General features: G+C 39.1%; 1 protein-coding gene across 1 annotated transcript in view; it reads right to left on the reverse strand.

The window, feature by feature from the left end:
* Positions 1-5,945: 5,945 nt before the first annotated feature.
* ndrg2 (NDRG family member 2) overlaps positions 5,946-26,008 on the reverse strand; it is a 31,045-nt gene continuing 10,982 nt past the window's right edge. The window contains exons 2-16 of the mRNA XM_015060949.1: positions 13,919-14,004; positions 12,085-12,129; positions 10,149-10,254; positions 9,940-10,060; positions 9,664-9,726; positions 9,486-9,546; positions 8,267-8,353; positions 8,024-8,080; positions 7,830-7,933; positions 7,715-7,753; positions 7,574-7,625; positions 7,443-7,490; positions 7,333-7,368; positions 7,098-7,149; positions 5,946-6,772 (exon numbers count right to left, since the gene is read on the reverse strand). Of these exons, the coding sequence (XP_014916435.1) occupies positions 6,609-6,772; positions 7,098-7,149; positions 7,333-7,368; positions 7,443-7,490; positions 7,574-7,625; positions 7,715-7,753; positions 7,830-7,933; positions 8,024-8,080; positions 8,267-8,353; positions 9,486-9,546; positions 9,664-9,726; positions 9,940-10,060; positions 10,149-10,254; positions 12,085-12,129; positions 13,919-13,993 (1,110 nt within the window). The 5' untranslated portion in view covers positions 13,994-14,004 and the 3' untranslated portion in view covers positions 5,946-6,608. The remainder of the gene's footprint in view (positions 6,773-7,097; positions 7,150-7,332; positions 7,369-7,442; positions 7,491-7,573; positions 7,626-7,714; positions 7,754-7,829; positions 7,934-8,023; positions 8,081-8,266; positions 8,354-9,485; positions 9,547-9,663; positions 9,727-9,939; positions 10,061-10,148; positions 10,255-12,084; positions 12,130-13,918; positions 14,005-26,008) is intronic.

A 26,008-nucleotide genomic window follows, 5' to 3' on the forward strand; every position in this document is an offset into this window, starting at 1 on the left:
ATTCCGTGCACAAAGCATGGAAAAAGATCATGAATATATCTTAGAAAGTCATGGAGTTGTACCTGTGGACTACAGCTGTACAGGTGTTGTGGAAAACTTCATGAAATGGAGTGATGGTCTACAGCAGTTTCTGGAAATGGAACATGTGTTTAAGTTGAGTGACATGACCATCATCACCAACTACATGTCCAATGTTGGTTTGCTTCAAAAGTACAAAAATCATATTTATGGACTGTCTGGGACTCTTGGGCAAAAAGCAGAGATTGAGACCATGAGAAAAATATATGAGGGTACTGAGACTTGCCAAATCCCTTCATATAAGCGCAGGAAGCTGTTTGAGGTTCAAGGAGTTGTTCTGATGGATGAAAGAAGTTGGATTGAGAAAATATGTGAAGTTGTTGTTGAACAAAGTCAGTCTACAACCCATGCTGATCAAAGAGCTGTACTGGTCGTCTGCGAGACTATCAAACTAGCAAATACTATTGATCAAGCTTTAAAAGAGAAAGTCAAAAATAAAATGCTTTACATAAACAACAACAGGGACAACAGTGCAATCTTTGCCAAGGAGTTGGGTGCAGGAGATGTCATAATAGCTACAAACCTTGCTGGTCGTGGAACAGACCTTCAGGTTTCCGAGTCAGTAAAACATGCTGGAGGCCTATTTGTTGTTCAAACGTTCCTGCCTAAAAATGCTCGTGTGGAGGCTCAAGCCTTTGGCCGGACAGGGAGACAAGGATATCCAGGGTCTGCTCAGCTGATTGTCTGTTCCAGACATCTGTCAAAGTCCCTACAATTACTTATTTTAACAAGAAACATTCTGTCTTTTATTGAAAACATTCTCTCCTCATCTTGTCAAAAGCTGTTTCTTCTGCATTTGAGGCATTATCAGAGAAACAACTCCTGGGAGGAAAGTCGAGATATTTCCTCACTGCTGAACCATGTTTTGGCTGAAAACTCCAACACAGATATGATGATGGTTAAAGAGATCAGAGATGCGTCAGTGGCTGAAGAACTGTCAAACTACGTGGAGTGCCATCTTCCAGAAATAAAGAAAAAGGAGGAGCTCTTCGGACAGTACCTAGAAACATTGGATCTGCTCTACAAAAGCAACAACAAGCCATCTGAATCAGATGTGTCCGCACTCAATGAGTTTTGGGGAATGTGGCTTCTTACAAAACTTAACATGGAACAGCCCATCACTGAACTGAAAAAAAGCCTAAAAGAAGACCTAGAAAAAGCAATGCAAAAACTCAATCAGAAAGAATCCCCTCTCTCAAACCTCCACTACTACACTGCTTATGGCAGTGAGCTAAGAGTACAGGGAAAACTTTCTGAGAGTATCAGCATGTACACTAAAGCCATAAACCTGGACCCCTGTTGGGCAGCAGTAGCATATTACAATCGTGCTTTTGCATCTCTAAACAGTCAGAACAGGACTCAGGACCCTGAGTGCCTCAGCCAGGCTCTGGAGGATTTGCAAAATGGACTTAAATCTCTTGACCTCTACTGTCAACAACTTAAGGTCACACATAAATATGCCAGACAAGAAACGGATGTCATGAGCAGTCGCACCACCAGATTTGATTTGCACCTAAAAGCCAGAACAACAGTTCTCATGTCTTTAAAATCCAATATTCATCAAGCTATAGAAAAGATAAAAATGGTAAGAAAGATGGATGGTTTTCTTAAAGTAGAAGAGAATCTAGTGTATTTCTTGGTTTCCCCAGAGTACACTCTGACTGTGATGCTCTACATGATGGTATCAGAGGAAATTCATTCCAGTGACCCTCTGAAGAAACGGCAGTTTATCAGTAATCCCATCTTTGACATCTTTATTGAAATCAAGAATGTACAATCTATGGGCCTGAGTCATATTTATACCTTAGAGTCATTGCCCTCTAGCTTTTATTCAAGGATGCGTTCAAAATTACGTAGGGTGTTTGATTGAGTTAAATAACAGTGAATCTGTAAATGGTTAACCACAGATGTTAACCAAGAATCTAAATGTGAAATTATTTAATCTTCACTTTTTGTATATAACGTATAAAAAACTTTAACAAAAAAACAAGAATAAAACCCCTAATTTCCCTAACTGATATTTTTACAATGCTCATATAGGTTATTGTTAAACACTGTTTCTTCACCATTATGTCACAAAAAGAAACACTTAAAGTGGATATTTCATGTTTTTAAATCTTTGCTTTTTACATTTTATTCATTTGTGGACTATGAACTATATTTGTGTCTACTTACAACTTCAGCATATCTGAACCTGGACTACAAAATTGCTGCGAGGGGAAAGAAATGGCAGACTCACGAAACTGATTAGCAACCTTGTTTAGCAGTTCCACAGCAAATGCTGTGACGTAATAGACAAGAAAACATTATAGGTAACAGAGAAAAACGAACAGACTGAAAAATACACCCCCCAAAAATAGGAAGATATCTACACAGCACTGGGAGACAAATATAATTTTTTGCACTCCTAGACATTCAAAGTAAATAACATTGAGGGCTAAAAACAGTGTATGTTGCCTGTATGTCCCTTTTAAAAGACATGACCAGCAATCAGTAGTTTGTTTTTTGTGATTTCATCTTCTATAAATGTGCTGATTCATTTAAGAAAAAAAAATGCATGTGAAACTCCTAATAAAGTGAAGAAAAATTTATTTTTAGAGGCCATATTTTCAGAGTGAAGCAGTTTTTTTAAAACATAATTTTCAACCCCAGAAATGAGAAATATACTGCCACCTGGTAGACAAATGCAGAACTGAAATTAATTTGCAATTGAACAAAGCCTAATATTTATGCATATTTCCCCATGAGCATTAATTTTAACTAAATGAAGTAAATTTGAATTGAATGTCAGTTAAACATAGTAGGGGTATTTTTCTTTTTGCTGCTTTGTAATTTAAGGAAAACAAAGAAATTACTTGGTGATGCATGAATGTTTCAGTTCATGTTGAGGGCACAGAAGAAAATCTTAGGGTTTGCAGAAAAAGCTAGGATTATCAATTGTTTTAGACATAATGTCTGTCTTAGGCAGATTCTCAAAAATTTCCAGCCATGTTCTAAAAGCTTGTAAAGAATATGATTTTATCTTTCAATGTGATAAGAATTTGAAAAAAATTTCAGTAGTTTGCATTTAGCTGTTTTATTCAACTTTTTGAACATTTAGGGAGAAATGTACAAATGAGAAATTGCATAATGTTAATGTGACAATAAAGACAGAAGACAAGTTGTTCCTCTTTAAGCTTTTATTGATATTTAAGTTTGCTTTTTAAGGATGTTCATCGTATTACACAGGGAAATGAGTCACACAAGTAAATTTCAGTTTATTTTTTACTTTTGATCTTTTAATTATTAATTATATTACTCTCCCTTATAAGCACTAATGCTAAAAAAGTTACACAAGAACTAGCACACGGTTAACTAACTTGTGAGCACATCGGGACAATAAACTAACACTTCACACAGATAAAAAAAAGAGATGTAGAAGAGGAAAAAACAGATTGAAATAAAATTTAAGAGTCAGACAGAAGACAACATGGACAAGCATTTACAATCACACATCCCTGCTCAACTCTTTAGAAAGAAGTACCGCTGGACTTTTTCCCTCCGTGTCTGACTGAAATCGGAACCTGCCTCAAAACCAACAACACCCTGAATCCATGTTACATTTTTTCTCTGGTCTCCGCTTCCTGCCATTGTAACCTCCATCTTAAAGCTTTCCACGGACTTCCCCGTCATGCTCACCGATCACGGCTCGGCCTCTTTTTAAAAAGCTTTGGATAAGTAGAACCGGATCACACAAACAAGAAACAGGCCGTTTCCACCTGACTCATTCAAATCTTAAATGGTTTAAAAATGTGAAAACATCCATGGCTGCATCCACGTATAGGCTCTTTTTCTTTTTTAGAAATATAGTCAGGCTATTGGCAACATGTCACAGGGCAGTAGACAGCTTTGTGTTGAAATATTAACGTTTAGAGGGAGATCTGAGTCACCAGATAAACGAGGCGCTGAAATTTGCCAGTACGCTGTTACTTCCTAGCTGTAACAGGACGGTTCAAGGTTCAGGCGGTTTTTATTTGGCTTGTTGGCAGTGGGGGGGCTGTTTTACACGGGTTATTTCCCGTTAAAAAAAGAGAAAAAGAAAAAAATTGCACCCTCTTGTTTTCTATTTTCTTCCTTCTACTCAGCTAAGTTAAATCTGCAAACCGGACGCAAACACTTCCTGTCTACTTCCGCGCGACAAGCAAACACACAAGCAGCTGCCCAGCTTAAGTAAAAGGTGCTTCTATTACTGAGAAGTGTGTTTTTATTCCGCCTCAAGTAAGCCGGTTGCGTCTATTTGGAGGTATCCACGTACAGGTAAGGTTATGCTGCGTTCAGATTACCTGCGAAGTTGAAACTCGGTGTTGGGTTTGACGTCAGACCCGACGTAACGGCGGTCGAGTTAGGAAGATGGAATTTCAACATGGCGACGCCCGTTTGCAATAGCTACAAACATCAATTTAAGTTTTACGCTCTACAGTCAAACACCACTTTTAATTTGTTCAGTTTAGAGTCGCACACGCATCTCTAAGCTGAGACGCAGTCTTACCTGTGTGTCTCCTAAAATGAACACGTTTCCATTGTTGATTCGAAGAGCGGCCATATTGAGTCCGCCTTACAAGTCGTGACGGATTTGCTTCCAGTTTCCCCGCGGGAAATTCGACTGCGGAGGACGGTCCAGCTGATTTATCCTACTGGGAATTCGTAAATCTCTAGTTCCCGAATAAAACTGGAACAGAGGATAAGAAACGCAAAAAATAAAAAATAAATAAAAATTCCACAACCCACACGGTGAACACAGTGATCCCTTCTGGCCTCGGCAGAAGTCACGGGTGGTTCGACACGCGGCCAGAAAAGCTGGAAGCACTAGTTTAGAAATGTGCGACTCGAGTTGACGACAGCGCCCAAAAAGCTTTGGCTGAAGCAGACAACATCCCACCCAGGAACGTCCTTCAGACTGTCGCTAGAAACTCAAAACGACACAAACGCACGTTATTAGCAGAATATGAAAGAAAAATATCCAGTCAGTATACACGTGGGGTGAGATCAGGCATGCAGATTCAGGAGAAAAAAAAAATACAACTTTCAACCTCTTTACATCCAATAAAAAAAAAAAAGATAAACAAAGTAAAACGTTGAGGACGGGACAGTGGAAGACAAAACAAAAACCTGGCAACACCAAGGAGGAAATACATGTTTATGTCAAAAAAAAAAAAAAAAAAATTAAAAAATTTGGAAACCATTAAAAAGTTAATTCATTTCAGTTATTCAATTCAAAAACTGAAACTAATCATAGACTTGTTACATACATAGTAATATATTTCAATGTTTATTTCTGTTGATTAAGGCCTACAGCTAATGAAAACCCCAACATTTTGTTCCTCAGAAAACTTGAACATAAGATCAATAAAATAAATTTTTAATACAGAATGGTTGTATTTTACCCATATGATGAAAGACCTAATCAAGTGGACAGTTGCTGACATGATAGTTGCCCAGCTTTTCACTGAGATATCCATAAAGAGGTAATTCTTAAAAATAATAATAATAACGTGCAGTGTCTATGCAAATTGATGGAATGTTGTGTGGATAGAAAAAATGAGTGCAGCAGTGAGAGGATTTTAAAAGAAAAGCTCATTTTGTAAAACACTGCAACAGTACATACAGAACACTAAGCTAAAGTTCATCTATAAAAAAATCTATTTCACTGGTCTTATGTAAAGCTTTTAATTTCTAAGAAATATAATTTTGTGTTTTCCTCAACTGTAAGCCACAATCATCAACACGAACAGAATTAAAGGCTTTAAATACATCACTGAAATTTAATGCCTCAGTATATGTAATACACCAGTTTCAGGTTTTGAAACCATGAAATAAATCAATTTTTTAAATCATATTAAACTTTTTTTTTTTTTTTGAGACACATGTAGTTGCTAGAATGGCTCTTGCTGACTGCTTCAACCATTAGTTGAGACAAGTTACAAATCAGAAAGAAAAAAAAACACATTAGAAACTAGCAGTAAAAGTAGTGGACACACACATTGTAGTAAGTATCTCTGCTATAGTATGTTTTTTTTATTCTATATTATATTAAAATCACGTAATAAAGAGAAAAGTGTTACAGTTTTGTTTCCTATTACATCATCGTTAGCTTCAGCATCATCATCAATTCTGCTTCCTGAAGAGTTTCTACGGGTTAAAGTGATGAGTGCAGCTTCTACATGCCACACTCTGGATCTAGGTTAAAGGGGTCTACAGGCTGACAGAGGGAGAGAGGACTGTTTCCTGTTCTGCACCTCCTTCCTGGTTCTTTTTAATCTCTTCTAGCTGAAAGACTGCATCTGTGCTGGACCAACATGGAGGACAGGCCCTCTCTCTCTCTCTCTGTCTGCTCTTGCGGGGGGGAATGGTGGGAGTCGTGTATTGACCGATGGAGAAAGCCGTTCGTTCATCTCGTTTTCGTTGCGTTCACGCTTCACCTTTTTCCCTTCGTTCCTTTATCGCTCTCTGCTCTTGCCGTCGTGAGGTGGTGGAAGGGGGCGAAGTCTTCTTCAGCAGGAGACCTCCATGGTTTGGGAGGGGCTGGGCGGCATCTGGCCCCCCTGCGAGCCCTGGGACAGGGTGCGTGAGCGAGAGCGGGACCCGTCCATGGAGTAGGAGGAGGAGAGCGAGGTGGTGCGGGAGCGGGACAGGCGGGTCATGCAAGAGGAAGCCACTGGGGAGAAAAATTGTGTTTGTTGATGTTCAGAAGGTGGTAAATGTGATCAAAACAACACACTGCAGAACATTCCCATAACTGTGGCATTCATCTTTAGTCCAGACTACAGGTGTCCTGGAAATTTCATGTAATTTTTGTGATGCACCGATATGAAAATTTGGGCTGATACTGATATTGTATTCCTGTTGTGGACAATAAACAATATTTACTGATATTATATGTCTATTTCCTTACCAAGAAACGTACAAACAGGAAATATCCATAATCAAGATTTATACTTAGCTGAGAAATGTTAGATGAATTTTCAGAAAAGTGAACTTACTATAACCCATTCCTTGGATGAAATATTTGAAAGCCTCAGTGAGCTTAGCAGGCTGCAGACACAGAAAGACAACACAGTTAAACAAAAACAGAAACATTTCAGAAGGATTTTTACATTTCCTGTCTATTTAAACAAATGCAACTTTTATTTTAACAACTAGGTCATTTTCTCATGTATTTTAAATGCTGACTCAGCAGAATGTGACGTTTCTAAAACGCTCAGCTGCTCCTGTTACCTGAGTGAGCTGAGGGAGGCCACCTGCGTCGGCCATCTGTGGCAGGGACAACAAGGGTTACAACAGAATCAGAGAAGAGACGCTAAAGCAAAGACAAACTGGTGTTTCACCTTCAGGAAGGAAGTTGATGTGGGGTCGAGCTTGCTGTTGCACTCCACCTGGTGGACACAGCAAGAATAACATGAAAAAAAAAATCTCCTTTCTTTACACGCATATCAAAGTTACAAGACTTTAAACTTACAGCGGCATCTTCGTACGGAGCTTGATCCCCAACGACTAACATCACTGGACACCTGATAAAGAAACACATTTCAAACTCATATGGGCTGCGCTGAACTGTTTAAGAGATTTTTATTTTTTAAGAAAGAAGAGATGTAGTTACTTGAAGGTATAGTTGCGGTCCAGGTTCAGATCTCTGCGGCTGTGGCGGAGAGAAAGAAGGGGTTAGTGGCTGTTGGGTTCTGGTGCGTATGCTGCCCCCTGCAGGACAATTTTACCTGTTGTACGTCTTCCAGAAGAGCTCAATGTTGGCCAGATTAGGCGCTTTGGAGATCCGCTCTCTGTGAGATTGCACCAAGTCTGTGTTTGCTGAAAGTTCCTCCTACAAAAAGGATAGCTTTTTTTTTATAAAACATGAAAAAGATGATGTAAATTGAAGTGTTTTCTTCCAGACGTTTAGGTTTTGCCGTACCTGACTGAAAAGGTGACATAAGATCTGCTCTGTGAGAGAGGAAGTCACAGAACTGAGCTACAGAGGAGACAAAGAGAACAGATCGATTTAGCTAATCCTCACATCAGAAACATAATCTATAACACCGTCTCGTCTAATTTTATATCCTTTAACTGATAAACAGCCCTGATCAGGTCAAACTTTGCTACAATCTCAGGTTTCTATCAGCAGGAAGACAAGAAGTCAGACGGTGAGCAGACGAACCTTGTGTGCGGCCCAGTCCATCCATCCTTTAGCGTTGGTGTCGATGTTAACCAGAACCAGGCCCTCCACTGAATCTGGATTAGCGAGCTGCAGACAGAAATCAAGTTTAAAGCAAATAAAACTTTGACGTTAGAATCGAGCAGACTGCCTGAGCTTAATGTAGCTTCATGTTTGGCGCCTTTTCCTTGTTGGTGTATTCGACTTTACTGTACCTGAGATGGAAAATAGTGATAATAATTAATGCTCGTGATATTTACTCTATTCTCTCAAACCTAATTTTCCCACATCTATTTTCGCTGGATTAATATTTGAAAGGCTGCTGTGTTGTTTATTCTGTCTGTAAACGAGTTTGCACCCCTTGAACTTTTTCACTCTTTCTCACATTTCAAAATTCAACTTGTTTGGCCTACATGCAAAATGCTTTATGTGGCAAAAAATTAAATCCATTTAAGTTGTAACAAGGAAAATGTGTAAAAGTGGGTTCAAAAGGAATGAACACATCTGCAAGGCAATATAAATGCAGGAATAATTACTGTAATTTTCATTTGGTTTTCTGCTTAGAGGCTGTGGCGCAACTAATATTTATTAAAGATGAACCGATATGAAACTTTGGTCCGATATATTGATGTTGATGATTATATATCGTGCATGTCTAATATTTACCTTACCTCAGGATGAATAATATGTCTGCATCAACATTGGCATCGGCTGACGTTTGCTGTTTTAATATGTTGGTATCGGTCTGATAAGTAAAACTGAGCTGATATGAACAACCTATGATGTCGCTTTTACACAATGTTGAAACAGCAGGAAGTGTATATTTATATTTTTAATATATATATTGGTTTTTCAGCATAGAAGAAGATTAATATCGAACATCGATATTGGCCCAAATTATCATATCGGTGCATCTCTCTCTAAAAATACCAGCTAGTATCTACAGTATTTTCCCTAAATTTGGTGCAAAAACACAATTGAAAAAAAAAAAAAATCTAAACCAGTTTAAAACTGTAACACTGCTCCCAGCCTTTTTGATAGCTGCCACTCAAAAAATATCTATTTTAAACTGAATTCCTTCATTTCCACTCTTTCAACGGGACTGTACCATATTCTTCATCTGCCTGACTGCGAGAACAGTGTCAGATTCTGACAGCTACTTTAGATTATGCAAAGGACACAGATGGTAAAAATGACAGCACTAACAATAGAAGCTACTCACTGTGAACTTGGAGAGGATGTACGCTCCCGCTCCCACCCCCACCCCAATGACGGTACGGAAGCTGACAGACGGAGAAAATTAAAAAAAAAAAAAAAAAAAGAGAGCTTAATTTAAAGACGTTTTGTGTGGGAGCACATCATATATATACGAGTCAAATCAAATCAAATGTAGTATTTACTTGAAAAACTGCAGCACAGCAGGGATCATCTCGGAGATGGTCTCCATGGAGGGATACTGGTAGCTACAACAGCAAAAAGAAATGGAACGAGGCGATCAGGGTTTTTGTTTTAGCCTCTGACAAAAGCGCATTTAGCAACCAGATATGGGAGCGGGGAGATGTGAGAGATGGGAACATTGGGTATTTTTAGAGGGGGATTACTTTGAAGCCTGCACAGAAGATTATTCACACTTTGAGAAAACGAAGGGTTATGTTAGGAAACTGAGATCAGCGTACCCTGGAGGGTAGGCGGAGGCCCCCTCCTCTTGGCCCGGAGCGTCGATGTGAATCAGGGTGAAGTTCTTGACAATCTCCTGCATCTCCTCAAATTTAAACAGAGGAGAGAAGCAGCTCTTACCTGCCGGAGAAAGAAAGCGAAGGCAGGATGAGGAGGAGAAAATGAAGATAAGAAAGACAGAGAGAGAGAGAGAGAGCGCTCTACTCACTGTCCAGACCCACGTCATGGCAGGTCAGGATGGCGGGCCGGCGGGTGGTCCGCGTCCCGTGGAGGGTCACGCGTAGAACGCCGTGCGGGGTCTCAACGCTGTGCTCCTGAGCAGAGACAGGTGGGGGCATCAAGTCTTGGATCTTAACATTCCTAATCATCACATCTGAGGCGTCTATCCCAATTCAGATCTTTTTTAGCCATATCACAGCCACAAACTTCACCATTTTTCTTTGGAATTCAATGTGACAGGCCAGCACAGAGAGCTGCGTTTCCACTGATCATATATTTGAGCAATTTGACATTTTGAAAATAAATTTGCTTAACAGAAACACGTCAGTTTTGAGAAAAACTTTTGCTGTTAGAATGAGATGTGGGTTTTTTTTGTGTTTTTTTTACCATATAGTTGTTTGTTTCTCAAACCAATTTTTGCATCACACAAGCCACATGATCAACAGCTGGGTGATGCCATGAAGAAGACAGGAAGTAGTTGTGGGATCATGGCGTGACATCTTTTGAAACGACTTAGTGCATGAACAAACTTATTCACATGTGATTTTAATTGTGTTTCTTATTTAATAGAAAAACCATGATTAAGACATTAGTGGAATGTCGACAACGTTTTGTACACATCTGTTTTGCTTTTTGCCATCTATGACAACATATCGACACATTAAATTAAATTTTGAAAAGGCAGCTACAAAGGCTTACTTCTGTACACACAGTTACTGGACAAGGAGGAAAAAAAAGAAACTTATTTGCTGAGTAATTAATCTTTGCCTGCTTCAGTGAGTCACATTTCCCAAAATAAAGCAAAACCATTCTTTGCATTTTAATTCAAACAGCCTAACGCTACTCACTCCATTCAGTTTCTGCTTTACAGTGCTGAAGCAGAACTAACCCCAGCCACTGAAGGTATTCTCATTTAATTGAATTCAGTCTCAAGCATTACTGTGTGAATGTAACAGTGCATGCACAGCAATTATACACCCTGCTGGGCTCATTTTAGTGTTGAATAAACACAAAGCTCCGGGTCAAGCCAATAATGTTTCTGAACCTCATGTCTAAGAAAGAAAATATTATTGGATTCCTCCTGAAAAGAACACATCAGTGTGGAGAATTAATATGTAGCTAACCTCTATTTATTTATAGAAATCATTTATTTCTGTTTTCTTTATAAGACAGTTCGATTTCATTTCGCACAGTCATGTAATTTACTTTGCTTGATTTGCTTGTTCAGACAGATGTCGGTGTAGATGAGAGCAGCTGAAACATTACTCATTCAAATTTATGACGGTCAAAGCAAAGCGTTAAGGTACAACAGCAGTTTTGTCTTCACATGATTAGCCGGAACTGCGCTGAAATATCTAAGAAGCAGAAGTTTTCAATTATTGAGTCGTAGCAAAAACGACGAGAGAGTAAACATGCTAGCTTTAGCCTAGCATTTAAGACTGTGACTTTATATGCCTGGAGCCAGAAAGATCAAATCAAACTAATTTATTTTGTTTAAGGACAAAATAAATTGTCCTTAAACAAGGACAGTCAAATATGGTCCATACTGACAGATTCTGATCCAGTTGTATGGAGTCTAATTAACAATAAAATGATCATTTAAACATAAAACACCAACTGACACTGTTGTTTATTTTAAGGAAGCTCAGCAGATAGCTTAGAGAATAACCAATGTCTTACTGGCAAACATGTTATTTTTACTGTTAATTTTCAGGTTTTATTCTCTGGTGTGTTTTTCTCACAGCCTCAATTATTCTAATCAAGAAACTGTCTGAAGGTCACACTTCAATTATTACTTTTTTTTTCAATATTTTGTAAGTGTTGCTTTGTTATGAAAGGTTGTTTCTCAAGATATCTGCTTTTAAACATGAGTTAGAGTTATTTTCAACTCGACTGAACTGATTCATGGATTGTGGCGGTCTCACCTGCCCTTGATCTAGGAGTATCCTTGCAGCCAGTTCAGCAACATCCTATATGGAAGAAAAGACTAATTAGTAAGATGCTTTGGATGTTTTCTTATTTTACAGAATATACATGTGGTACATGAAGACAGAGGGCTAAGAAAACAATCAGATAAGACAGATGAGATATTTTGTTTTTACAAAAACACATTATGAGTAGATGAAAATATTATGCTAGCACTCTTATTTGAATTACTTTACGTCTAAGACTGAAGCAAATGTTGCTACATCTGTTTTTTTTTTTTGTCGTAACCAACATAAATAGAAACCTCTAGATGTTTCATTATTGAAAAAACGGGTTGGAAGCAGATGTACTGATGTGAGTTTTATTATTTCATACTGAATGTATCTTACCTAAGTACAGTGAGTTTGCTGTAGCAACACCACTCTTTGTTGTGGATACTGTTACTGATTGAAGACAATTCAATTTTAGCCATCAGTGACGTTTTTAAAAATGAAGCAGTTTGAAAGAAAACTGTATTTCCTATGACACACTGAGATGTGTCCACATTTCATTCAGGCTGCGAGAAAGAGAGCGAGAGCAAGTCTTTCAGCAGGTAACAGGAAGGCAGAATGAAGTAGAACAAAGTTGCTCTGTTTGGTCCGTCTTGGATCATGTTGGGTTTTGACATCTTGTCTTTGAAGCTACAGATCCAACTTCTACAGTGTAGTATAATAATCTTGGTAACGCTGATTGCATTAACTGCTAATATGTAATGCATTCAAAATGTCAATCTGATCATTTTGTCCTCATTTTAAAAGAGTGAATCCATGTTGTACACATACGGCTCTCTCACACACACAGTGTGACGTCGCCTCCTCTTCTAATATAAATGATTAATGGCCGCTCATAGTAGGGAGGCAAGAAAAATAATTTCCATGCTGCTTTTCATTACAAAAACTTCAAATCGAAAATAGTAATAAATTTAACAACGTTACAGTAGTCAAAATATTTTCATAATCAAGTCCTTCTAAGATTGCTTACGATGTTGTGGATTTCTATTTATGTAACATTTTCTCTTCTTTATATGTTACTTTAAGCAGATACAGTCCTAATGAATATTTTAAGACAGGAAAAATGCTACACATATTCACAGTTTCTGCTGCTGGATCATAACCAGGTTGTACGCTGAGCTAATAGAAGAAGCAGAAGCAACGGAGGTGGCAAATGATTGAAAATTGCATCTAAACTCAAACAAGTTCATCACCTTAAAAAGGATTCTGTAATAAGTAGAACCACTGTTCTCATTTGGTTTCCTCTGTATCATCATACAGTTTGAGTTTAAATGCAGTATTCAAATATTTGCCTGCTCTATTTTTTGAGTGTATCTATTTTCTCTCACAATATTAGGAAAAAAAGCAAAATCTTTTTACTAGTTATTGCATTTATGCTATACCCGTGTTGGCCACCAGGTGTCATCATCAAGTCACCTGATGTTGCCATGCAGATGTTGCCCTGCAGAGCAGAGCAGAGCAGGATCTGCTCTCGCTCCCTCATCGTTTGACGTCAACCCAGCAGATCGGAGCCAGCGCTGCAGCTCTGCTCACACACACACAGCCGCTCATGCGCGGGCGCTAAGACCTTTCACATATGTGCTTGGAAGACAAGTCGTTTAATGAAGGATTTGCTCAGACTCAAGAGTGCAAACACCGACTCCGGGACACACACAAGTTCTGGCTGGAGTCAAAATGCTTCTGGTTTGAGCCTGGCTCGGTTTGGACTTAGTGTGATCGCTGTTGATATGAGTTTTCCTGTGCAGTTTATATGATATTTAATATCAGATGCAGAATGTCTAACCTTGGCAGCATCAGCCTGACCCGTGAGTAAAGGCTTGTCCTCTGTGATGGCAATTTCCTGCATTTCCGATGTCATGGTGGCTCCCCCTGAAGGTGGAAAAGAATAACAAAAACATTGAAAACATTTCATATCTCTGTCTCCTTTTTGAAATCACACACTCTGTGGCTTAGGTTTTGAGGTATCTAGATGCACACAAACACAGATTGTGGCCTGCACATACACAGGAAGTGATTAAATACTGCATGTAGCTGTTGTCCTCGTGGGACTTAAAAAGGGCTGTGGGGCCTTTTCAAAGTTAATTAGTAATTAGTGCCGGCAGAGATGTGCAGAAAGGGATTGTGGGGGAGAAAACGCAGAGCAAAAAGAACCACTGGGAGGGCTTGAAGAGAAGATGGACACATCAAAACAACGGTACATGCATAACAGATGGCTAAAGTACATGTGTGACAGGGATTTACTCTAATATGCAGCAACCTGTGCTGAAGAAGTGACAACCCTGTGTGAAATGACAGCAACCTGAGGGGACTGTTGATGGTGAGAAACCAGAGCTTCTGGCAGGGAGGGGAAAAACACCTTTACAGCCACAGCATGACACTGGGTGCTACTGTGAGAGCAGCCAGGAGCTTAACGCTGCAGCTGAAGGCATTGTTAAGAGCTAGGGTTTTTGGGATTTTGTACACACTTTAACAGTTGAACCATTTTGACATAATGGGAAGATAAACACTTAATCACAAGGAACTGCTCTCTGATCACTGACAAATGGTGAAAAAGTTTAGCTTATAAATATAGTCAGTATCTTTAGTTACCTGACCATTACTGATAAGAAAAGGTGATGATAAAAAAGCTCAGGGATTGTAAAAGTTATCACTACGTAAGCATGAACAATATAGTAACTGTTAGCACTAGCTTCAAATTTAGTACTCCACCATTTTCCTGCCTAAATGTGAGAAAAACAAATAATGGCATTATAGTTATTATAGTTACTAAAACCTCCTTTATCCCAATGTATTTTTGCACTAAGTACAAATTAACAATGTTCTCCAAAACTGAATCCAGACTAAGCATTAGCTTTAATGTAGCACTTTTCTGTAGCCTGAAAATCACGATGCCAAAATAGTTCAAAGTTCATTAAGAATTAGTGACAATGCAGCTGCCTGGCTATCAGTGATAAGTTGAAGACATGATGTAATAGGCAACATTCATTAAGAATGTTTTCCAAGAACAAAAGCAACAGTTAGTATAAAATTTAGTGCTCCACCATTTTCCCAACTAAATGAGAAAAAAACTACAAATAAATACACAAATCCTGCAAATGTTAAGCTAAGATACACAGTTATTCCATTTGCTTATAGTTACTAAATCATATTCCAATGTATTCTTACACTAAACACAGTCAACAATATTCTCCAAAACTAAAGCCAGACCAAGCATTAGCTTCTAATATGGCACTTCTCCAAAGCCTGAAACTTGTTATAAGACATAGGAACATTTTGATGCTGAAATAGACCAAAGTTCATTAAATATTCATTAAAAATTCTGACATCATAGTTGCCTGATTAGTGATAAGCTGAAGACAAGATGTCAAAATGAACACTAATTAAACATGTTTTTCAGCAGTAAAGCAACAGTTAGCATTAGCTTCCAGTTTAGCACTTCTCCCCCTCCCAAGAGTCTGCTCCATTTCCCACCTAAAAAGGTAATAAAGTTTATCTATATATTAATCTTTCACATTACAATTGTCTGACTATTACTGACAACATGACGACATAATAAACCATAGGTAATGTTAAAGACAGAACAAATAAAATATGTTCTTTGCTAAAAAAGAAAGTCAGAACTAGCTTTAGCTTCTAGCTTGGTACTTCTTCATACCCCATGTGCCCAATGTTTTAACACAAAAACCTAAAATAAGACAAGATGGAAACAAAACTTACACCCAACAAACACCTCTGGTTTGGGTGTAAGAATCATTAGCAGCACAGTGAGAATCAAAGCTAATCAGAAAGCATGGTATTATTACGTTGCTCCATTATCTATTTATTTTTGCACTGATTGATTTTTTTTCCCTGTCGTCATATTTTTGATTAGTCAATAATGGCTTTTGCCTTCCATGAAAAGAAAACAATACAAGGTTATTTAATCCTACACACATTTTAATAGCCGTTGCTATTTTAGCTATTGCTTAGCTATCGTTATTGCTTAAAGTAAATATTAAAATTGATTCAGAACGCAGCATTAGCCTTTATGAAGAAGAAGCACTGCTGTTTATAGTGCACTAACTGTGCATGTCCTGCTTTCAGAAAGTGATTACTGCATTCTGTCTGCAGGTCTGGCATTACATCAGACAGATGAAGAAGGCCAGTTAGTTTGTGTGATGCGTGTGTATGTATGAGCGTGCACGCATCATGAAATGAACAGCTTTCCCCCCTTGGGGAAAATCTGGGTCTCAAGCGGAAATGATTAGTCACCAAAGAAGGCCAGCACACACCACCAAACACTCACTGCATCCATTGTTCACCATGTAGCTCTCCTGTTCCCTCCTTACATTTCTTAACCTCATCTTTGTCTGCGTTTGCTTGGTCACTTGTTTTCTTAGTGTCAGTACTGTCACCAGGGGGAGTCTTTGTAATGCCTTTCCCTTTCATGCTGTTACTCTAAAACTAAGACTGACACATAATATGAGCTATAAATAAGAAAGAAAACCATGCAAACAGATTTGAAACAACAGTCATCAGATCAATTTTGTTACCACTCTCTTCAACATGTAGATAGCCAAGCATGGCAGATCTATTCAATGTCACATGTCATATATGATATTCTCTCAACTGTGTTCACTTGCATGGGATACAACATATGCATGACCCACATAAACATTTGAAATCAGACTGCACATTCCAAGCTCTGCCTCTCTGCTGCATGAATGCCATCTTTGAAAAGTCACAACAATCTTAACACTTAAATACAATTCAATTCCTGAAGGTGTTTTTGTTTTTCTACAAAGAGAACTAACAAATCTTCTCATTTTCCATGGCGACCGGCTGTCTGGTCATCCCAGTCGAAGACTGATCTAATGTACTGCCATGCTTAATCTACTCATCGCAATTACTTTATCTGATTAAAATAGAATTTGTCATTAGATACCAATTACAAAATAAACCGATCTCTGGCTGCACAGTCTATAATTAATCCTTTGTCCCACAGGAAGACTGCTATTTACAAAAACAGCAGCAGAGGAGCAGATTTACTAAACAGCACAACAGCTTGAAGAATAGGAAAGTCTATCAAAATAGGAGATAAAACACAAAAAAATTAACAGAGTGTGAAGGGAGGATTAAAACAGGCAGGAGAGAGTTTAACTTTGTTCTGCCCAACAGCTTATAAAGAGCTCTGCAGATTTGTCCTGGTGCCACAGCAGCTGTGATTCACCCAAATGGTAACTTCTTCCTTCAACAGCACGCCTAGGTTATCTACCATATGTGTTACAAGCAGATAATGAGATTCACTCAGCATTTAAGCCATTTAAAAACTGTAGTGACATTTGATCAATTTGATAATGAGATACAAATCAACAGATTTGCATATAAAGAGTTATTACTGTGGCTATCATTCCATTTTTTGTGAGGCGGCCATGTTGGATTGAGGCCCTGTTGGCGAGAAATCAGTTTTCCAAGTTGGGAAATTCAGAATTCCAAGCAAATCACAGCATACAAGGCTTGGTGTGTTTTGCTGGAGAAATGAGAATTTCTGGGACAAATAAGTTCAGTTCCCACAACTCCAATCGATACTAGCAAGTTTGATGAGCTAGTTGTGCACCCAGCTCCGTTTCTTCTCTCCACCAGTTACTGCACCTCTCTGCGTTCTTGTAACTACTTGCAAGAACGCACCGACCTTATCAGCTCGGTGTCACATAGAAGACAGTTAGAAATATAGACTGTTCCCCACTCAGAAGTTTTCTGTGCAACACTCAGTATGCGGACGGATGTGTCTGCTTTGAATATGCCTTGACTATGTGCAGAAAAGGGTGAAATGAAGTACATCCAAAGATATGGGAGGCTTTAAGCTAAAGGGTAAGTTAAGCCAAGACAATAATCCGAAACCCACCCGCAAATCTGTCCTTCAATGGTTTAATGGATATCCTTTGTTGATTATTAAGGTAATGGTGACCAGGAGGCTGTTTTTGCAGGAATAACATTCAAAGGTGGCCAACTCTGTATTGAATGATTAAATGAAGTCAGAAAGAATAGAAATATATAAAGCTTTTTAAAAAAAAAGACAGCTCACAGTTCATTTGGCTAAAATTTGTCTCTGCAGTTCAAAGCTTTATAAAACTGGAGATCAGAAATCGATGCGCAGTGCGAGTTTTCCTTTACAAACAGTTCAAGGTGTGTTATCGCCTTTGAGGAAAGGCAGCAGAGAACAGAGTGACACCTTATACAGAACTGATACAGGACTCGTGTAACTCTGCCTCTGTACTTACTCAACTCTTCCACTCGCTTTCCCTATACAGTTTTCTGATGTTGCAACACATAATCAGGCTTACTCCCTCTATCATCTATCATTCTTTATCTCGGCTGCCTCTCTGAGTCCGTGTGTTTCCGAGCGTGTAATAACTGCTAAACTGCACCGTCTGTCACCATGGAGAAAAGAACGGAAAGAAGCTGGGATTTCTTTAGGTGGCCCGAGGGGAGGGACGCCGACATAGGAGGAGGAGAACGTGTAACTGGCTGAGACCAGGAGGCTGGACTCACTTCCTGTTGGAACGCACTTCCACAGTTTCAGCTGTCAGGCAACAGTTGTCGGGTCCATCAGCTGTCGGGCTGCGGACGATAATTCCTTCAAATTAGTGTTGCACGCATTCATAATCCATAATCCAGAGATGTTAGTTTGTTCCATCCTGTTAGCGGGCCGCCTCAATCCAACTTGTCACAAGCTGTTTTTGTCAATCCCCACTGTCAGGCTGCACCCTGCTCTCCACCGCTGTGTCACACCGACTCCATGTGCCTGCCCTCGAGGGCAATGTCACCACACAGCAAAACTCTGGACTGGGCTTCCAGCTGCTGCAGTGAATTTGAATTTCACTAGAAACAATCCAGTCATTACGACACCATTTTTTTTAAAAACTACTGCAGTAGAAGACAATTGTTTGCATTGTGTTTCTACAATACAAGGAGTTTTATTTCAGGGTTTCCCCCAGAGTGTATTACAATCATGGCAGGCCACCAGGCTTTACTCACCCCCTCACCCCCCACACACTACCTGGCTAAGTCGCTTGTTTATTTTAAAAGGGGTTTTCTATGCACCAGTAACAACAGTGACAGTAAAGATGGATTAAGCGAGGTTTATAGTTGCACCTGCCTTTTGGCCTCACATGCCATTGTTTCCAAATTAGGGAATGAAAAAATTGCTTAAATAAAAGTCACGCAGCACATCTGACCACATCCACTACATAGCTGTTTCCTGTTGCATTTGAATCCAACATCTCAGCATAGTGAATTCATTCTTTCAAGGCCTGCATCCAGGTCAGATGAATCCAACTGTATCACTTATCTACCAGTTTGCAGTGACCCTTTACATGGGTCACATGTGGGAAATGAAGATATATGGAAAACCTCATAAAATATGATCTAAGTGGACTTTTATTTGGAGAAGGTGTGCCAAGGGCAGTGTCTGTGTAATGTCTATAAGTGTGTGAGGAAGAGGCAGCAATCTGCCGCCGGACAAAGAAAAGTTGGAGCTTAAAGACCTTTTGCGTTTTTGCCAAGAGAAGTCAGCTGTATTGAACAGAACATCTTACTCCACGCATCTTCTTGGCTTTTGTAAAGTTTTAGGAACTTCAACTAAATAAAACCCTTTGTTTCATTGACAGTCCAATATGTGACAGAGCCAGCCGCTTTGACAAGTCTGTCATTCCTCCAGCTCCTTTTTTATTTCAATCACTTTCTTAGAGCTTCTCACACCTCTGAAATTGTTCCCGACTCTCTCCGCTCCTGACTTTTTATTTGTCACTCACAGTTCCCATCCGTTTTCGCTGTCCTTCTTTCTGTTTGTCTTATTCCACACCCAACAACACGTGAAAACAGAAAAAGGCCAAACATTTAGACAGGCAGAATCGACTCATTTACCAGGTCCTTCCCTGCCTCCAGCTCTAAGTTAAAAGCCTCCTTTAGACCTCAAATACAGTTAGCGAACCCAGCCAGATGTAGAGTTGTCTGAAGTCAGAATTAAGCATTAAGGTCATCAATATAGAGAAAGTCTGAAAGCTGAAATGTCGAAATGTTGAACCTGTGGCATTTGGGAGATAAGCGCAGCTGTTTCAACACATGGAGCCGTAGCTTTGAAGGTTTAAGACTGAAGATGATGAGTAGCAAAACGTTTGAGGGTCAAAAGAAGAAGGCAGCTTAAGAGTTCATGTCCTTTAGGCTTTTGGACCTTCTTCAAAGTTCTTGACATTTTATAAAGACGGTTGTTTTGAGAGTATTCACTGTGTCAGGCAAATCTTACAGTTCAGCTAAAGCGGCCTTATATACTTTAATGGTTTCTAAAGTTGACAACAGTCATGACTGAGTTATGGTATAGTTTTAGTACTTTTGGTATTGTCCGTATATTCCCTATTCCATGCTTTTGTGTTTAGGGTATTTACTTTCTAAGAAAAATAGTTAGACCATGTGTTAATGAATCAACCACATAGTCCAATGTAGGTGAATATTTATGAAGTCACTTATTTTATGCTTTGCATTTTTATTTAATTGTCATTATTTTGTAGAAGTCAATTTTACATTTGACGGTGTTTTTTTTGGGGAAAATGTCTGTCAAAAAAGATGACAAGTCACTGAAGGAGGTGAAGTTTCAGTACCTCCTATAGCAGCAGATTTCATTTTAAGAGTGAAATTTTGGGGTAAAATTTTTCAAATAAGAAATTATACCAAAGTTATACGCAGGTAACCAAAGTATGCCAAAGTTGTAAACAATTTCGATTAAAAACATAATAATAAAAATTACGTTAAACCAGATGTATTTTGCCGACGGTCAGCTGGGATCACCAGCTTTTTTTTTTTTTTTTTTTTTAAACATCTGCAATCAAGACTAAAAGTGACAGCTGCAGATTGGAAACTGAAAAGATACAGTATATCATTATTATTTATATAATAAACTTCAACAGGCATCAAGCCACTAGAGTTGGGTTTTTAAAACCGGACTTATTCCAGTTGTGGTGACTATTAGCTAGCTAACATGACTTTGTCAATCCCCTAATGTTACTTTATAAAAATTCAAATGACAGAAAATAAGCAATAACAATGCTTACTTGGATGATTATTTATTTTAATGAGGTTTTCTCTTTTCTAATTCATCTTTGCATTGAAACACGTGCTCCACCGAGTTCTTTGTTTGGCGGACAGTGTGTTTTCTTTACCATTTCACCAACTTCTCTGAGTGGTTGGCTGGTGGGCCCTGATTAGGGTTTATTTTTGGCACACTTCTTTTCATGGGCTGTTTATTCCCTTTCTACGTCTATGTTTCAATATAAATTGGAATTACAAAAATAAATTTGCTTAATAGAAACAACAACAAAAAAATATAGCTTTATTTTGTTCTGAGAACTGCAACTCACAGCCAAACAAGATTTTATAGGGAGATTTTAGCAAATTATTTTAGGAGTTTGATGTATTAAAAAGGGAAGTAAGTGTGGCATTTAGACATAATGCTTGCAATGTAATACAAATATCATGGATTAAATGTTTTTGGCACTTCGTAGCCAATCCACAGTAATACCTCAGAGGATTTCCTATCGAAAGTGAAATGCGCACTACGGATTTACCCCGGTGCTGACACAAATACACACACACAATCACAGTGGAGAGCCCCAGGTGTTGAGTACACAACCACTTTGAGGACTTTATCTGCCCTCTCTCCTGAAGCGAATCCTGTTAGTCTGCTGGGCCTCAGTGCTGTCACATCTGGGCACCACTGTGTCAGTTTTAGATGTGTGCCGGGCACCGCGAGACGTGTAGTCATGCACACAGATTATCTGCTGAGGTCATGCTTTCTTTTTTTTTTTTTACTATTCAGCACAGTGAAATATGGATGGAAGGCAAACAGAAGGAAGAAGAAAAAAAAAAGAGTCCGGCTTTTCAACTGTGCGCTCGCTAATGCTCTGCTGGGTATGTGGAGAAGTAAATGCCACAATGACGATAAAGATTCATGCGGCTGAAAACGACTGTAACATTTGATCTAAATGCCAAACCTGTGCGAAGGATTACAGCCGACAAACACTGATTTAAGAGGGACTTTTAGTTTTGTGTCCCTGGGTGGCTTTGTTGTTTTTATCAACATAATGCTTCACTACATAAATCCCACTGGCACTGTAGCACTATGGCATTTTCTGCTCACTTCAACATGAAACACAATCTCTTGCAAGCAGTTGGCTGGGCAGAGAAAAGCACGAGACGTGAAAAATGAGCGACAAATGTGTCAAGACATGACAGCAGCCTCCATGGAGACCCAGAGTTGTCCTCCGAGTTTTCTCTCCTAAATATTCTCTGAGATCCATCACTCAGTGGCTCCACACCGCTTCTCTTTTCTTTACCGGATTGTCTTTCATTCCCTCCGTCATGACCTCACCTCTGAGCAGAATCTCTGTCTGTCTGTCTCTCTCTCTTGTGACAGAGGTCCAAAAGCAGATCATGAGTCACTTGATCCTCAACGGGGATGATGGGAAGTTGTCGGCGAATCATCGGGTTTCATCACTGGCTCCTCAAGCCGTTTATCAAAATTACCCAAATCTAATCAATTATGGGCGGCCATGGCACAATGCTTAGTTTTCATTCAGTACCCCAAGGGAAGGACACATTTTCTGAGCCATTTTCTCCTCCTTCATCATAAAATTAATATTGGGCATACTAACATTGCGACAACAGTATATTTGTTATATATTGTGCAGCCCCAATTTATGTGTAGCCCAAAACATTTATCTTGTTTGACCAGAGCACCTTCCTACACGTTTGCTGGGTTCCCTTGATGGCTTATGGGAAACACAGATCAAATGTCTTTGATCTGTCCTTCCATTTTTCCATAAATTCAAGATTTATGGAAATCTTGAATTTCCATAGTCTGTTGGCAACTAATGGTTGCCAACAGACTCTGCTAACTGAGCTGCAGAGCTCTACAGATCACCATATTGCTCTTGGTTGATGCTTGACTTGTATGGCAATTCTTTTTTATTTTTTTGCTTTAAGGCCTAACCTTCTCCAAAGCCTTCTCCCTGACCTGTTTGCTGTCTTCCTTTGTCTTCATGATGCTGTTTGTCCAGTGATACTCTAACAAGCATCTGAAGTAAAATTGGATCAAAATACAAACTGGATCAAAAGCTTGGCTTTTTTAAAGGTAATTCAGGAATACTTTGTTGACTTGAAGCAGTGCTGTAAACATAAGAATGGCAAATTCGAACAATAACAATATAAACTGTCATAAGATCACGACTTTTTGCTTGAAGTTGTGAACTGCAGATATTCAGCCTCATTTGCCAGCTTTTCTTTCAGATGACCTACAATCATAACACTGACATACCTTCCAAACACACATTGTACATCCATGTTTAGTTTTAAAGCTCGTGATTGACCCTAATGGGTTTTTTGTCTCTTAAGAATCTAAAGAAACAATCTCACAGGGTGACAAGAACCTGTCAGCGCTTCGGGTTCATTTAACAGCCAGCAGCCACAGTATTAACTTCTGAGAAGTCTGCTCCACTGAACAGGAGTGCGGATGATGATGAGCATGTGCTCCTTGCTTTAACTCCGTTCATCCATGAAACTCAGAATCTCTCTCGATTGACAGGCTTTTAGTTGTCTCGTTCTGTAATGTCGCCGAGAACATTCATCAAAGCAAAGCATGAACCAAAGCAGTGAATCCCCCGAGTAATGCTGCGGTGGTGCAAATGACGAGACGGCTCATCTTGCTCAGATTGGAGTGTGTTTTTTTCCACTGATGCTAAAAAATAAAACAAGAAAAAAAAAAAACGGGATTTGGACAGCTGAATCGATCTTCTCAATCTGGGTCATGACCCCAATAGACGAGCACATGATCATGAACACACAGACACAGAGAGACACACTTCCACTAATTGACCTTCCAACCACGGTAAATTAATATTGTGAGGCCATTGGCTGGGAGATGAAAGAGATAAGCAGCCTGGTTCTCTGATTTTCTGCCGCAGTCCAACATACAGCAGCTTCCCTTCAGACACTCATTCTATAAAACTCCTAAATCCTGTAAAGGCAAAACTCAGAGGTAGAATCTTGTTTCTAAAATCTACATTTCATATATTTTACTCCGATGAGGAGCTAAAGAAGATGAAGCTTAAGAAGAGCTGTATTAAAGCAGATTTGTAAAAGTCTTCCTTGCTGTAGCTCCGTTCCAAAAAATCATCATACTGACTTTCCGTCCGAGTTCTTGACAGGGTTCCATACTCGTCTTTCCTATTTAGCAACACTTTATTGGTCTGATAGAGGGCAAACTTGCATTATTATGCCATTATCAATACGTTACTTGATAATGGTCCCAAGACAGCGTTATCGTTTATCGCTGCAATTTCTGGGACAATTTATCGCTGGACAAAATGTATTATCGTGACAGGTCTAATACATCTGCTATGGCATTCATTTGCCCTCTGAGGTTTTTTCTGCCCTTCTGTGGAGCTTTAACAAACTCACTGCTGCTCTTCTGAGTAAACAACCTTGTCTATATTGCAGGGCTACATCATTATATAAAATGTTGCAAAGCACTACAAGTGCCAACAAAAGTCATTGCAATTATTTTAATTCAAAGAAACATTAAAGCCCTACAGAATTCTTTTATACTCAGTAAATCTCAAGAAGACACAAAGAGAAATACATCATGAAATCTGACATCAGGCTGGCTGCCCACAAGGACTGAATGTTTTACACATTTAAAGTATAACAAAGCCAAATGCGTGTCCAGAAACATTCAATTACAATGACGGGCCACATGAATGTAGAGATCAAAACATTCTATTCTGCTTTTTCTCCCGACTTCATTCATCTGCGTCCAAAACCATAACTTCTGATTTGCTTAGAAGGCTTTTTACAAGATTTTTTTGTTTGTTTGTTTGTTTGGAAGCAAACTACAAACATCTGCTTCCCTGCACCACAGCACCAGTGCAGGTCAGTGTTGTTCCAGTCGGTACAGTTTCATTTAGGTTTAAAAAAAGAAATCAAGGAGCAACATTATCATGTGGCATCCCGGTATTTTTGACAAACGTAGTGTTGCTGAAAAAAAAGGATGAAATCTGACAACACGACGAGGAATGTCCACATACTTTTGTCCCTTTTTACACCAAAACCTCTCCTCTCAAGTTCTCTTCTTCTATGATATTTAGTGAATCTGACAGCGCGCCCAAAATTCCTGAAGGCATCTGTGGATCATCCACCACACGAGTCACGTGATGAGCGTTATATGAGTCACCCCAAAGATGGGCGCTTGCGACTGCGTCAGGCGCCATCACAAGTCGGTTCCAATATCCGTCGTTGACAGATCCTCTGTCTGCGTGGTGGCTGATGTTGGCGTGAGAGGGAAACGGGGTCCCGCTTCATGAAAACATAATTAGGACGGTTACTTCATTACTGCAAATCCGGTGTCCATCAATGAACAGAGCTGGAAATCAAATGATGCCAGATATGAAAACGAAACCAGTGGATGAAATCTTTTAGTGGGAAAATTAAATACAGTGGATTTCAAAAGTGTACACAGTCCTTTTGGAATAGCAAGTTTTTTGATGTTGAATAATAATTTATAATCTTTCTGTTGAATATCATAGCATAAATAGCACAACTATGTGAGAAATGGTGTTTCATTTCTTTACATAAAAATATGTGTCATTCCCTCCATCAGTGAGTGATTTACATATCTCCTCTTCTGGTGTAATGAGAAGTAATGAGGAGCAGGAGCCAACCTGCTCTGATTAAAGTTATCTATAAAAGAAACGAGAATGTTATTCAAGCTATTCTAGTCTATGATTATTTCTTTTTTTTCCATAGTTATGGTGACAGCTGGATGCCAGTAATCTAACACAGGAAG

This window comes from Poecilia latipinna, unplaced genomic scaffold, assembly GCF_001443285.1.
Source record: "Poecilia latipinna isolate Pla-1442-1.1 unplaced genomic scaffold, P_latipinna-1.0 Scaffold1757, whole genome shotgun sequence".
Classification (NCBI taxonomy): Eukaryota; Metazoa; Chordata; class Actinopteri; order Cyprinodontiformes; family Poeciliidae; genus Poecilia; species Poecilia latipinna.